The 15,120-nt window shown below is 38.5% G+C and overlaps 1 protein-coding gene across 1 annotated transcript in view; it reads right to left on the bottom strand.

Annotated features, from left to right (window-relative positions):
- The window catches only part of LOC129406436 (complement factor H-like), a 37,013-nt gene extending 24,572 nt beyond the window's left edge, over positions 1-12,441 (bottom strand). The window contains exon 1 of the mRNA XM_055144200.1: positions 12,330-12,441. Within this exon, the coding sequence (XP_055000175.1) occupies positions 12,330-12,387 (58 nt within the window). The 5' untranslated portion in view covers positions 12,388-12,441. The remainder of the gene's footprint in view (positions 1-12,329) is intronic.
- Positions 12,442-15,120: the final 2,679 nt, after the last annotated feature.

Below are 15,120 nucleotides of genomic sequence, written 5' to 3'. Positions count from 1 at the left end.
AATAAGTGTGAAAAAAGTAAAATGACAAGAAAATTCCATTTTCAAGAAAGTTATACTACAGTGATGCTGATAAGGCTTATAAAGATTTACTAATTAATATCAAATATAAAAATTTGTTAATACCCAGGTGGGTTAAAATTTACAACAGTAGAGTCAGGACTAATAAAATTAATATTAGAGATATTTGTCTCCCATAATGAGTGTGTTACAATATTGAATCAAATATCACTTAGTGTAAAATGACCTTGACTTGAGAGCAATATTTTCTTTTCTTTTTTTCTTTGGTTCATGTACATAGAATTAAAATAAAAAATAAGAAACAAATCATCCAGGCTAAATGACTGAAAAATTTAGGGATATTGAGTAGTAGCTTCTGATAAAAGACCATTCTGAATTTCTATGTCAGTATGTGAACATGTTTCTAAAAAGGAGAAAGCATGAAGAAAAGACAAGTATTCATTCAATAATCATTTTCATAACAAGTCATATAGTACATAGTCATATAAAACAAATTTATTAAGAAAAGATTTTAATATGCCAGTTCTTTTGTCAGAGAAAATAGATTGAGTTTCTCAAGAGATTTTATCAGCATATATTATGAAAAGTTTATTGAGGCCTGGAGGAACAGTACCGGTGCTAAGGTACATGTTTTATCTATGGCTGGTCCCAGCTCCATGCCACGTGGTACTCAGAGCATCCTGTGTGCAGAGCTGAAGGGCTCTGAACCCTGTTGAGGTGGGCAGGTATCCAATGCACTGCAGGGCCAGAGAACCAGTGAACACTCTAGTCTTTGCATTGAACTGCTGCTGGTTGGGGGCCCCTGGTTGGGAAACTTAAACAAACAACGTTGAAGCAAAGCAATATAAAAACACTCCATTTTCTTCTCAGGAATCATGAGAGATTTGCCTGTCTAAGAAGCATGAAATCCTTCTGTTATATGGATCCTACTGTATCCCAGAGCTCTTCATGTATTGAGTTTTGTACGAAGTCTATTTTTAAATACTGCCTAGCTTGACTGTCTCTATCTTTCTCTCTCTCTCTAATTAATGTAGGAGTATTGCGATTGAGTACAATTATTGATTCAGCTGATTGAATTGGACATGAACTCTACATTTTTTAAAAAAAATTATTGGATATCTGAGATAGACCATAAAAAATCTGTTCATCATTGGTTTTTTTAGTCATCCAAAGATCTAACACCCATCCCTCCACCAGTGTACCTTTCTCACACCAATGTCCTCCCTTTACCCACCACCATCTCCCAAGTCCCCACCCCATGCCCTCAACCTCCCTCTATGAGAGTCACTTTCCTTCTTCTTCTCTCTCTCCTTTTTGTTTTATTCATTATAGTTTTCAGGACAGGTGCGAAGACGTCATGATGTTTGTTGAAGGCATTTGGTATTTTAATCAGAATGGTAAGGCTGGAGTAGCTTTTCAATTGGGTGGAAGCTTGGAGTGTGGATTTGATAGCTGAGGCTTCTGGAAGTACAGAGGTGGGTGGTGGGCGTAGCCCATCTCAACACTAAGAAAGCCTGGAGATTTTAGTCACAAAACTCGCATACCAAAATTTTCAGCAGATTTGTCTTGGTGAGATCTGTTCTGAGGTGGTGGATTCAGGCTTGGGGTATGGAGGCGATTTTGGATTGTAGAAACAAGTGGCGGCACGGGACTCTATTTGGGTGGTCACAGGGGAACCCACACTCCCTCCAATTTACCCTGGTCTCTTCAAACATTTGTGAGTCCGAGCTTCACTGCTGCCTTTGATCTCTTTTGAAATTTATTTATGAGTCCCTGAGGCAAGGTCAGTGGTAGAGCTTATGTGGCGATGCTGGAGTTGGTTTGTGGTGGTGACTGCCAGTGCTTCCATGAGTATTAGAAAGTGGGGGGAGATAGACCATCCCAACTTTGAGGTAGACTGGAGATTTCAGTCACAAAATCTGTATACCAGTATTTTCAACAGATTATATCTTGGTGAGGTCTGCCCTGAGACAGTGGAATCAGGCCAGGAGTATGGCGATGATTTGGGATTATATAAGCAAGTGGTTGCTGGGGGCTCTGCTTGGGCAAGCCACCAGGCCAATCTGCCCCCCTATGATTTACCCAACTCTGTTCAGCCATGCGCGGGTCCGAGATGAACTGTGGCTTTTGATCTCTTTCGAGATTTCTATGGGTCTCTGAAATAAGGCCAATAAATTAGCTGTCACAACTGAGTTGGAGATGGTTTGTGAATGTGACTTCCACATACCTAACTTTCGGCCCTTTATTTTCTCAGTAAACTGTTTCCAAGTGGCTGGGATCTAGCCAAAGGAAGAGAAATAATGTTGGATTATTAGGAAGCCCAAAGACACCATCAGGCTGCTCTTCCACTTGCCCCAGAGTTATAGGTTGACCTGTTCTTGGCATCATATTCCCCAATTCTGATTCTCTTCAGAAACCCAATCGCCACAGCTCAATTTAGACCCCGATCATCTCAGCTTAGGCCCTTCCACAACAGCTATAACAGCTTTTGACACTGAGAGTGCAAAATATTTGTCTTGGAAATTCTTTTTTTATTATTTTTTACTTTTAAATGGCTTAAAATCTTGCTTAATGCCATATGAATTTATGATTTTCAATCAATTTGATGAATATCAGAAAATTCATTCAACTATCTTCTAAAGCCAAACTTGCAGAATGCCATTTTACTTCTGAGCACATTCTTCTCAGTTACTACTTCTCTTTTTAGTACACAACATTTATTCAATAATATATAGATCAAAATATTTTGAAATGATTAAAGAAAAACATCATAAATAAAATTCATAAGATTAGAAAAAGTAGTTATGACAGAGAAATTTGACCATTATATTTATATAAATGAATAAAACTATGACTACTGATTAACCAAATTCACTGCAAGAAAGTAAAATAAGAAAGTTGGAAAGAATCCCATTACAAAGACAGTTACTGAAAGCTTTCTAAATCAATATATAGTTGACAATATAACTTGTTCATAAAAATCAAGCATCCATCAAGAAATAGCCCAGGGGTTGGAGAGATAGCACAGCGGGTAGGGCGTTTGCCTTGCACGCGGCCGACCCGGGTTCAAATCCCAGCATCCCATATGGTCCCCTGAGCATGGACAGGGGTAATTCCTGAGTGTGGAGCCAGGAGTAACCCCTGTGCATCGCCAGGTGTGACCCAAAAAGCAAAAAAAAAAAAAAAAATTGCCCAAATTATAACCTCAGGGCACCTCCGAAATTACTAGAAAAAGACCAATAAAGGAAACCCCACAAAGCAGAAGGGGAAATATATCAAAACTTAGGAAAATTCAATGAAATAGAAACAATTCTATAGAATAACAACAAAACCAGCATTGACTTTTAAGCAGAATAAACAAGATTGTGAAACTCATCATTCTAATTCAATTTAGAGAGAAACAAAAGATAGACAATTCAAAAAGGCCATATCTGAAATAAAGGAAGTTCTAAAAAATACCACAAAAAATTTCACAGAATCATCCAAGATTCTATAAAAAAGATTTTCCATGAAATTGGAAAACCTAAAAGATATAAATATTTTTTCTTGGAATTCTTTAATCTCTCAAGGCTAAGTCAGGAGGAATCAGGATAGATCATTAGTTATTAATAAGGAAATGAAAATAATAATTGAAAGTCTCCCTCAAGTGTTTGGGAAATAATACAGTGATTAGGACACATAATTAGCTTGGTCCAGATGCAAGTTCAACAACCAGCACTGAACGGTCTCCCTTAAGAGCTTTCCCCACATTCCTCTGGAGTGTCCCAAGTATCTCTAGACTCACAGGATCTGGGCAACATCAGATCTTCAGAGTTTTACACTAAACTGCCACCATAGCTGACGATGAATTGCCTGTGAGACCCCTGAGTCCCTGAGTGTCACTATTTTCTTTTTTAGCTTTTTGGGTCACACCTGGCGATGCACAGGGGTTACTCCTGGCTCTGCACTCAGGAATTAGCCCTGGTGGTGCTCATGGCACCATAGAGGATTCTGGGAATTGAACCCGGGTCAGCCGCAGTGCTATCTCTCCAGCCCCCTGAGCTTCACTTCTTATGCCCAGTTTCCACCCAACAAAAAAATAAGCAAATCAAAACAACCAACAAAAAAAGTCATACTAAAAATAAAAGGCCCATTCAAAAGGTTTTACTAGACAATTTTTCAAAACTATTAAAGAACTTTTTTTTATTCTTAAATGTCTTTCAGAAGGTTAATGAAACTGCAATTATCTGGACACTTTTTGTTTTGTTTTGTGTCTGGATCCCATACCCTTACATGCTCAGAATTTACTCCTGGATTTTCCCTCAGGAATTACTCCTGGCATTAGTCAGTGAACCATATGGATTCCTGAGATTGAACCTGGTTTGGCAACATGCGGAATGCCTTACCTTCTGTACTGTCTCTCCAGCTCAGCCTCTGAGGCCATTGTTATCCTGATATCAAAAACAGACAGAAGTAGTATATAAAAGAAACCTAAAGAACAACATCCATGACGAACATAGGTGGGAAGATCCTCAACAAAATCAAGATGAACAAAACCCCACCCCACAAAGCATTAAAGGAATAATAAACCATGGTCAAGTCAGACTGACATCAGGGATATAGGTTTGGTTAAGTACTTGCAAATCAATACAGTATATCACACCAATACCAGCAAGGAAATGTGGATTTTGTCAAATGTTTCTCTGCATCTATGACTTTAATTGCTCCTTCCTTTTAGAGTAAAATACCCATTTATGAGAAAAACCCAGAACAAAATGGGGAGAAAAATTTTCTTCAATATACTCGAAGTCATTTACAAATTTAAGCTAACATAATACTCAATGGTATAAAACTGAAAGATTTTCTTCAAAAATCAGGCACACGAAATGGATTTCCACTCTCACCACGATTCCACCTAACTTCTGATTTTTCACAGCAACAGGACAAGAAATGATATTAAAGGGAATCCAGAGAGGAAAATGAATCACACTTTTTGTAGGTAACATAATATCATACTTATAAAAAACCCTAAAAACTATGAAAAACTCCTAGAAATAATATATCTATACAGGAAAGTGGCAGAAATCCATTCCATTTTATATGCTAACAGTGGAAAAGAAAAATAAAAATAAAGCAATGTCATTCACACTGTGCCCTAAAGAAACTAATACCTGGAAATCCACTAAATCAAAGAGATGGAAAACATTAAAAAAAAAAGATCAATCATTGAAATAGAAGGAAATGCAAAGAATTTGAAACACATTCACTGTTAATAGATTGAAGGGTTATTATAGTTAAAATGGTCATATTACATATTCAGTGCTATACCTATCAATATTCATGTGACTTTTTATAATTATTTCAATTGATTGATTGTCACACCAAGCAATGCTCAGAGGACACTCCCCGGCTCTGCACTCAGGTATAAACTCCAGGCAGTGTTCAAAGGATCCTATGGGAAGTCAGTTGTTGAACCCAGGGCAACTACAAGTAAGATAAGCATCTTACTCATTGTAGTATCTCTCCGGCCCATTGTAGGGCATATTTAAAAACATTTTATTGAATCATCGTGAGATAGTTACAAACTTTCATGTAACTATCAAACTACCAAACTCATATGTGAGCTATGAAGTAACCTATTAGTGAACTATCCAATGGCCAAACTATCAATGATCAATGATCAAACACCCATCCCTCAACCAGTGCATATCCCCCACCACCAATATCTCTGGTATATCACCATTTTCCCACCTCCGTGATAGACAGTATTCCCCATACTCTCTACTTTTGGCCATTATGGCTTGCAACACAGACACTGAGAGGTCATCAGGTTTGCTTCATTATCTACTTTCAGCACTCATCTCCCATCCTGACTGATCCCTCCAGCCATCATTATCTTAGTGATCCCTTCTCTATTCCATCTGCCTTCTCCTCACTGATCTTGAAGCAGTCTTTCAGATATGTGGCAATCCTCCTGACCCTTGTTTTTATTTATTTATTTATTTATTTATTTATTTATTTATTTATTTATCTATTTATTTATTTTTCTTGAATCTCCATGTGAAACGTTACAAAGCTATCAGGCTTAAGTATCGGTTACACAATGCTCAAACACCCATGCGTTCACCAGTGCACATATTCCAACAAGAATCACAGTAAACCTCCACCCCTCCCTCCACAGCCCCCCACCCCACCTGTGTAGCTGACAAATTTCACTTAATTTTCTCTTTACTTTGATTACATTCAATATTTCAACAAAAACCTCACTATTATTGTTTGGAGTTTCTGCCACCCCCAAAGTCAGACCTGCTGGAAAGGAAGCATTTGATAAGTTGTTTTCCATTGCTGCGAATGAACACGACCTCATATCCTCCTGGCCCTTGTATCTACTGTCCTTAAACGTCAGTCTCATGTAATTGTTATTCTATACTTCAAAAACTAGAAATTGAACTTCAATGTGACCCCACAATACCCTTCTGGGAATATATCCTGAGAATGCAAAAAAAAAATACAGTAGAAATGACATCTATACCTAAATTTTCATTGCAGCACTGTTCACAATAGCTAAAATCTGGAAGCAACCCAAGTATCCTAGAACAGATGACTGGTTAAAGAAACATTGGTACATCTACACAATGGAATACTACGCAGCTGTCATGAAATTTGCTTATAAATGGATAGACATGGAGAGTATCATGCTAAGTGAAATGAGCTTTCATGAAGTAGAGGAACAGACATAAAAGGACTGCACTCATTTGTAAGGTATTTTTAATTATATAGAAGTTATAAGTTAAATGTAGCAATAAATTTCCAGAATAGCCAAAGCAGTTTCTGGAAAAAGAAGATGAGAAACTTTTCTTTACCCAAATTATCTTTATAATGGAAATGCAAGTCAAGATATGACTTCCCACCAGTAAGACTAGAACGTGTCAAAAAGATGGGAATAAACCAGTGCTGACAAGAATGTATAGGAAAGGAACCCTCATCCACTGCTCATGAGAATGATCCTTGGTTCAGCCTCTATGGAAAATAGTCACAACCGGCAATTCCACTTCTTGCATGTATCTGAAGGTTTCAAAAACACTATTGCGAGAAAAGACATTTGCACTTTTGTATTTAATATACGGTGATCCAGAATAGCCAAGTTCAAGGAACAGCCCCATACCTAAGAACAGAGGAGTGGATAAAGAAACGGAAGTCCGTATGCACAACAGAAGACTGCTCACCTATATGAACTGGTGACATCCTGCAGTTTGCTGCAATGAGGATGGAGATACATGATACTATGGTCTCAGTCTATTAATAAAACATTTTATTTTGGTTTAAAATTGCTAAGTTTTATTGATAATATTCAATTTAAAAAATTGTTGTATTCCATTTTTGTTTCAAACATATGAAGCTTTACCGCATTTTCAATGCACTATCCTTCGGCAGCATCCCCAGTTTTCCATCCAACCCCAGCCTGCCTCTGAGGCTGGCACTTTTCTCCTATCTATTGTCCTAGTGCTCCCTTCTCTAGTTTATCCTACTCACCCCTCCTACACTGACAATCTTCCTACTGAAGACCACTTCTGCTCCTTGTCTGTCTTGACTTTGGCCCTTTGATAGTTCCCTACATGGTTTCTTCATAGCGCACAAATGAGAGAGAACATTCTAATTTTTTTTCTTTTTGAGTCACACCCCAAAATACACAGGGGTTACTCCTGGCTCTGCACTCAGGAATTAACCTTGGCAGTGCTCAGGGGAACGTATGGATGCTGGGAATTGAACCTGGGTGGGCCACGTGCAAGGCAAATGCCATATTCGCTGTGCTATTGCTCCAGCCCTTAGATAGAGAATTCTGTGATGAAACTGTGTTGATTGAAATAAGTCAGCAGGAGGACTTACACAGTGGGAATTCTTTTATTTTAAGCAAAGTATTAAGGCATGAGTTCAAAAAGTAATTCATGGCTGAATTTCATTTATATAATGTTCAAGAATAAATTCTTTCACATGCAGAATTTTTTTTAAAAAGCTTAGAAGAATGCATGTGTTACATCCCTACCATATTTGTTCATGTCCTGCAGATGAGACAGATCATTCTCTCTTCCCTTCTCCCCTGACTAAGTTCAATGAGCACAATACTCAAGATCTATGAACATAAAAACAAACTGTATGATTCCATGAGGTTCTATTTTAGTTTTTTTTTTTATTGAATCACTGTGAGATATGATTCCAAAGCTTTCATGTTTGAGTTTCAGTCATGCAATGATCAAACACCCATCCTTCAAACAGTGCACATTCTTCACCATAAATATCCACTGTATACCCTTCCTGATATTTCCAAAATCTCCCTGCCTCTGTGACTGACAATTTCCCCCATACTCTCTCTCTAATTTGGGGCTTTATGATATACAATGTAGATACTGAGAGGCTATCACCTTTTGGCCTTTATCTACTTTCAGCACATATCTCCCATCCCGAATGATCCCTTCAACCCTCACTGACTTAATGATTTCTTCTCTATTCCAGCTTGCCTTCTCCCCCAGCCTTCCTGGTCCTAGTGTCTACTGTCCTTGGATATCAGTCTCATGTTATGTTATTTTACATTCCATAAATATGTGCAATCATTCTCTATCTGTCCCTCTCTTGCTGACTCATTCTACTTAGCATGATATTATCCATGACCATCCACTTTTAAGCAAATTTCATGACTTCCTCTTTCCTAACAGGTGCATAATATACAAATTATGAAAGAGAAGAAAGACATATTAAAAAGCAATCACTTTCATAATAGTACCTATGAAAATCAAGTACCTCAAAATCAATTTCGTGTTTTCTTATACAGAGTTTACTCACGATCCTTGAGAGAGAAAAAAATTCTATAAGCCATACGAGGATTTCTAAGACTTCTAATGAGCCTCCATTTATGAATCCTCCTACTCGACATGTCTTTTTCCCTGTTGGGAGAAGTTGCATGAAAGTAAGTCTTCCCTCACACTTGCAGAACCAACCCAGCTATAGATGGCATCCTCTTTGCTTTCTGAAGTTCAATGCTGGATGCTGACTTCTTCCTTTCCAGAGGATTGAGATTTGGCTCTTCAGGTGCAAATATTAGACATCTATAAATGCTTGGCTTTTACAGTGAAAAATGGGACAAATCTTGGCATGAGGATTGGGTGTGAGTCAGGTGTACAGGTAATTCGGTGGCTCCTTGAGTGAAAAGAATCAGCAGGCAAGGGTTTCCATGAATCTTGGAAGAGGGGTTTCCAGAAGGTCAAAAACTGGTTAGAAGGATCCATTAATGGCTTTTGAGCCTCTTTTTGCAATGCCGGAATCAGTTTTCAACAACTGTGTGAAAATATTTCTGCTAGAGTCTCTGAATCCCACAATGATAGTCATCAGGATGAATGTCAGCACTCGGATCATTTGCATAAGTCACTCCTATCCTGCCATATTGTTTATCTAGTTAAACTTTTTTTTAGACTCCAAGAAAAAAATTGCTCACATATATTTAATGAATTCTCTTTAAGCCTAGTCCCATTCTGCTTGTGTGATAACAATATTGATTTTATCATTCACAATTTCCTTTTATGTTTTTTGTCATCATTATAAATCAGGTATGTCTTTTACTCTAATACAAAGCACCATAGACAGATTGCAGGGTTTATTTGCTGTAGAAACTAATATCTATTAGCTATTTCTTTTAATTTTCAGAAACAACATTAAATATAGAGAAACAGAATGTTTGGTTGAACATATTGCCCTGAGTAGTATTTCTCGGGCTGGAAGAGAATATATCACATTAGGTGCTTGCCTTGCATATGGCCAACCCGGGATTGATCTCAACATTCCATATGATTCCCACAATCCATCAGGATTGATTCTTGAGTTAGGAGTAACACTAGAGTATCACCATGTATGGTTCAAAAGAGAAAAGAAAAGAAAGGAAAGGAAAGGAGAGAAAGGATAGAAAATGAAAAAAGATTTCTATCCATAATTCCAATCAATGAATGAAACCATTAATTTATTTCTTTTTAGAAACATCATACTTGCTTTGTTCATTGGGGGATCTTTTTTGAGAGGGTGAAGCAGAGAAAATTATAGGTCACACCTATCAATCTCAGGACTTATTCCTGGCTCTGAGTTCAGAGAACATCCCTGGTAGTGTCCTGGGAACCATATTTAGTGCTGGGAATTAGGCAAAGTTGGCAGCATGCATGCAACTCCTGTACCTTCACTGGCCCCACATAATAATTTTTAGTTTTTAGGTATCTAAGATAATGAGAAATATTTTTTAATATTCAGTTGGAAAACAGGGAGTTTTTAATTTCTTATTTTCAAAATCGGTATATTGTTATATTTATTGAGTTATTCTTATACACTGAACTGTGAATTTTTATTTTATTTTAATTCCTCCATTCCATTAAATTACGGGAGAAAATAAATAATAGAGTAGGCCTGAGAACTTATCAAAAAACAACTTACGAAAATATCTCTTAAGTATCTGACATATGTATGTAATGAGTTGGGAACTTTCTAATAAACTACTGACCTGGCAGTCTCCCTATGCTGTCCACAAGAATTTCACAACTCTCTTGTGAAGAAATCCTGTTGATATTTAGATACACTGTGGTTCTGTACCATTTCATAAACCAATCATAAGAAATTAAATAACTCCCTGATAATTGTTACACACATTAGCTCATACTGATAATATTTTCTTCAAATTCATCCTTTGTAAACTTATCTGGAACTCATGCTGAGTTATTTAATTAACATTTTGTCTTTTACTTAATAACTTCATTACTACATTTTCTTCCTGGGAGATCCAAATAAATTATGGTACCACTTCTCAATAAGCTGTGAAATATTAAGAAAAAGAATATAATTGCACATGTAGAAATAAATTCCTATCACCTGAAATGAAATATTGAATGCAATATATCAATTATAGTTTTAGGATTATCACTAGGCATGATTTTAGGGAATTCTCCATCTTCCACTCTCATCCCTTGACAAAGTGAAGAATAACTGCACTTCTCTGTATTGGTGGTGGTCTCAGTGACTCACTTCTTAAAAATGTATATGACTCGGGGCCCAAGGGACAGTTCAAGAAACTGGAACAAAGGCTCTGCATGCTAGCGGCCTAGGTTCATTCTCTGGTACTTCATGGTAACCCTGATCATCAGGGGCATCGAACCACATGAGGGCAAGTGATACAGGTGATTTCTGTGGGCTGTCCTTTTCTCATCATGCTTTTCTTTGAGTACAAAAGACTACTTTGGATGATAAATATGTCCTATTGTAGCTTAACTGGTTTGATCATCTGTTTCATATTGGCAAATGCATATTGAATTTTATTTATATATTGGGGTAAGTATGCAGGCATTCAGGGAAGCACCCAGCCCAGACCTCCACATCCTCCCAACCCTATGAAATAAATTACAAGAAAGTAAAAAAACAAGACCCTAGACTACAAAAATCTCACCTTGTGGACACAGAAATTCAAGACGATCAGACCTACCCCCTGCAACATTGCAGACCCCAAAGAGGCTTGATCCTTTACAGAGAGGAAAAACTGCAGCAGGGGGAAAACACCGTTATATGGACACAAATGAAAAACACCAAAATCTTCAAAGCTCTTCCTTTTTACCAATAGCTGTTTAGCTCTCATACCCATAGAAAACTCCAGGCCATGGCAAGCTGAAATATCTCTCTGTTGGCAACAATTTAATAAATATGATTTATTCTAACTTCAAGTAAAATTCATATTTTTGGGTGTCTGCCAAGAAGATTTCAGAAAGTTGTCACACTTCAGCCAACAATTCTTGAAGAAATGTTCTGAAGAATATTGATAAAAAAGCAAGTTGTCTTTGGAGAAGCTCAACATTTTTTGCCTGAGTGCACTACTTTTTTTTCTCCTTCCCTCACATTCTAAATGCATCTAAATGAAACCTGCTTTTACTTAGTTGCTCCTCTCTTCCTGAGATTCTTTTCTGAGGTAAAAGGAAGGACGCAAAAGTTCTAGGGCTTGCCTTGAAGTTAGATTGGCTGTAGCCTGAGAGCTGATTGACTTTCGCACACAGGAACCTGTGCCCCAGTCCTTTGAGTTTCCTTCCCCGCCTGACCATCTGCTGCTGCAGTCTCACTCTCAATCCAAGTTTTCTGTCCAAAACTTGGCCATCGTTTATGACACCATCACTTTCTAACAATTGTCTGGCATGAGAGCAATGATAATCTCAAAGAAGAGATATTCCTCTCTGCTTGCATCTTAAAAAATATAGACATGAAATTAGATAAGACACAAGGTTACAGTGAAGCTAAGTGTCCAGATATATGGTTGAACTGACCTTGCCCTTGAGCACAGGATCCCCACCCGATGAGGAAGACACTGAGCAGAATCCACATTTCAGCTGTTCCCAAGAGCCGAATAGTCTGAGCAGATATGTTGTGCTCCTTGAGCTTTGACGAGGTTTGAGGTCAGAGGTTTGTTGCTTCACTAGAGGCAAGAGCAAGCTCGACTCTGATTTTAAGTGCAGTTCCAGGAACCCAGAAAGCTCAGGCCACTTAGTAAATATCAAAGTTCAAAGAACTTTGCACGATCTCTGCTCCTACGTACTTTCCCAATACTTCACGTTTTGATAACTTGATTAGAGAAAGAACTTGCTTCAGAGATTGATTTCAACAGGCATAGAAATTAATTTTTAAATCATACATTGCTTAAAATAGGTGAATTCTTTCTTCACCAAGCAAATTATATATGAAATGTTTTGAGTTCATGGCAGTATATTTTCTCTTATATATTATTTACCTTTACACATTTAGTTCCTTAGCCACCTATGAAAACCAACCATTTATTTAAACCCTACTTGAGCAGCATTATTGTAATAAATAAACATTATTTATTATATCTTGTGCTTTCATTTTTAATTAAAAATGTACTTTTCAAAAACTAAATGCCAGCACTTTCTGCATAGCTCTTCTCTTTTTCTGAACTTCGCCTATATTTCCTCACATAATGTAGCTCTGTTATCAATTTCCAATAGTTTATTGTTTGTTCAGCTGTTCACTAACTTATAGTCTTATATTGTATGCATCAGAGGGCAGTCATCTTGATCTTGTAGTTGGTGAGGACAGGCAGCATTGTGTATACTTTTCCTGGCTTCTGTCGCATCAGCCAACACTGCTGCTCTTGTCTCTTTGAGTTCTTCCTCTTCCTCCATGGCTTTTCTGCACAGGTTTGCGATCCCGGATGTTAGCTTGTGGTTGCCTGAGGTTTGTGCCAAACCACGTTGATGAATGTGCTCGAGAGTTTTCTACAACAGGCGTCTGTTGGTAGGTTTCTCACCCTTGGCATTCTTTGAGCAGTCTTGGAGGTACTGAACCAGTCAATCGTAATCCTCCTTGATATTGTCAATGACAGCATCTTCCCACATTGCTGCAATAGTGCCAAAGAGCTCCCAGTTGGTGGTCATTCTGGGAGTTCTCTTTTTTAAACTTAAACTTTGTAGACCTTTCTCCCCGCTCTGTGAAGTAGAATTATGCACGATGGAGACGGTGGTCCGCTCCAACTTGGAATTTTGGGACAATAGCAACATCGGTCAGGAAAAGCCTTCAATCAAATATGATGTGGTCAATTTCGTTGTGGAACTGTCCACCATGTCCAATGTTTTGATTTGGCCTTCGGGAACTGTGAATTACCATAGATGGTCTTGGTCGCCATGATGAACTCAGACAGTCTCTCACCCTGATCAGTCCATTCTAGGCCATGGGACCCAATGTGGAGTTTTTTGGGAGACATTCTCGGTTCTAACTTGGCAATAAAATCACCAACAAGGATCTTATAGAAGGTGTGGTCTTCTTTAAAACCTTATTCAGCTCCACGTAGAATTCTCAATTTCTTCTTTGTCGTAGTTGGATGTTGTTGTGTAGGCGACAAAGATAGAAACTCCCGGCAGTGAGCCACATCTATTCTAGTGTAATACTGAGGCTGAAATTTGATTGTGAGGATAACAAGTAGGTGAAGCCCATGCTGCCCAGTACTTTTGGAAGTTTCGGATCCACATGGGCATCTCCTGTGCTGAAATTGCTCACACAGTCTCCTCTAAGAATCCCGAAGGAATTGTGGAAAGAGCAATCCAGATGGCCATCAGAGTCATGGCTACCAATTCCAATTCACCACAGGGAAAAAAACCAATGATCTGACCCTAGACACCTGTACTAATAGAACTCATAAAACTGCAACAAACAAAAGCACATTATAAAATTAGGCTGCTTCAGAAAAAACAGAAATTAGAATATTTTCCAATCTTAGAGAGAATGACTCAAGCAGTCAAATCCACAGAATTAGTATATTGAAGTAAAAACACCCTGACATTCCATAATATAAAGATGACAGAGTTCAAACCAAAAGCATGTGTGTCACTTAAAAGATCTCAGTGGCTGATGGATCTACATCTGCCCTGAGAAAAGAAACCACTGGCATCCCAATGGGGAATTCCCATTCAACCTGTTGATTTCCCCTTCCGTCTACACTGAGCACAGCATGGGGTTAAATCCCCTTATACACAGGCTGAGCCTGCACTGGTCAAAATCCACTGAGCCCTGTTGAAAGCAACTGCTGCAAGAACAAAAACTCTGAAACATTCAGATAAAACTCTGTGGAGAGAGGAGTATAAAGGTCAAGGGCAGTATGATTAAATCATTCGATTAAACTTCATCGTGTTGATGAAGTTTCTTAAGCACTCTCAGTAACATCTCCATTCGTCGAAGACCTGAGATTTTAGAAGTAGTTTGCCAGATTCTCCCATAGGCAGAAGTAAGCTATAAGATATTGCATGGCCACAAAGTGGCCAAGCGCTTCAGGGAGCTAGCTTTTAAGTCTCTGGATGCTGCCCCTTGACAAAGTTACACAGCGCCAGGGGCAGGCCCTGGGTGTGACGGCCTAGCTACTGAGGGATGGAAAATCTGGGCAAAGGAGGCCCAGTCCTGATCCGAGCAGCCTTGGAGGTCTCAGCCCCATGTCCCACACACCTGGGTTCCTCTGCCTTAGTGCGTGAGGCTCGTCCGAATGTGTGGAAAGAGGCCTTGAGCATGGGTGTGGCTAGGCTCTGGAGGTCTTTGGCCCCTGGGAGTTCTGCC

The sequence above is a fragment of the Sorex araneus genome, chromosome 7 (genome assembly GCF_027595985.1).
Source record: "Sorex araneus isolate mSorAra2 chromosome 7, mSorAra2.pri, whole genome shotgun sequence".
Lineage (NCBI taxonomy): Eukaryota > Metazoa > Chordata > Mammalia > Eulipotyphla > Soricidae > Sorex > Sorex araneus.
Note: the sequence above shows the minus strand (reverse complement) of the source record. Positions and strands in the feature narration are given on the sequence as shown.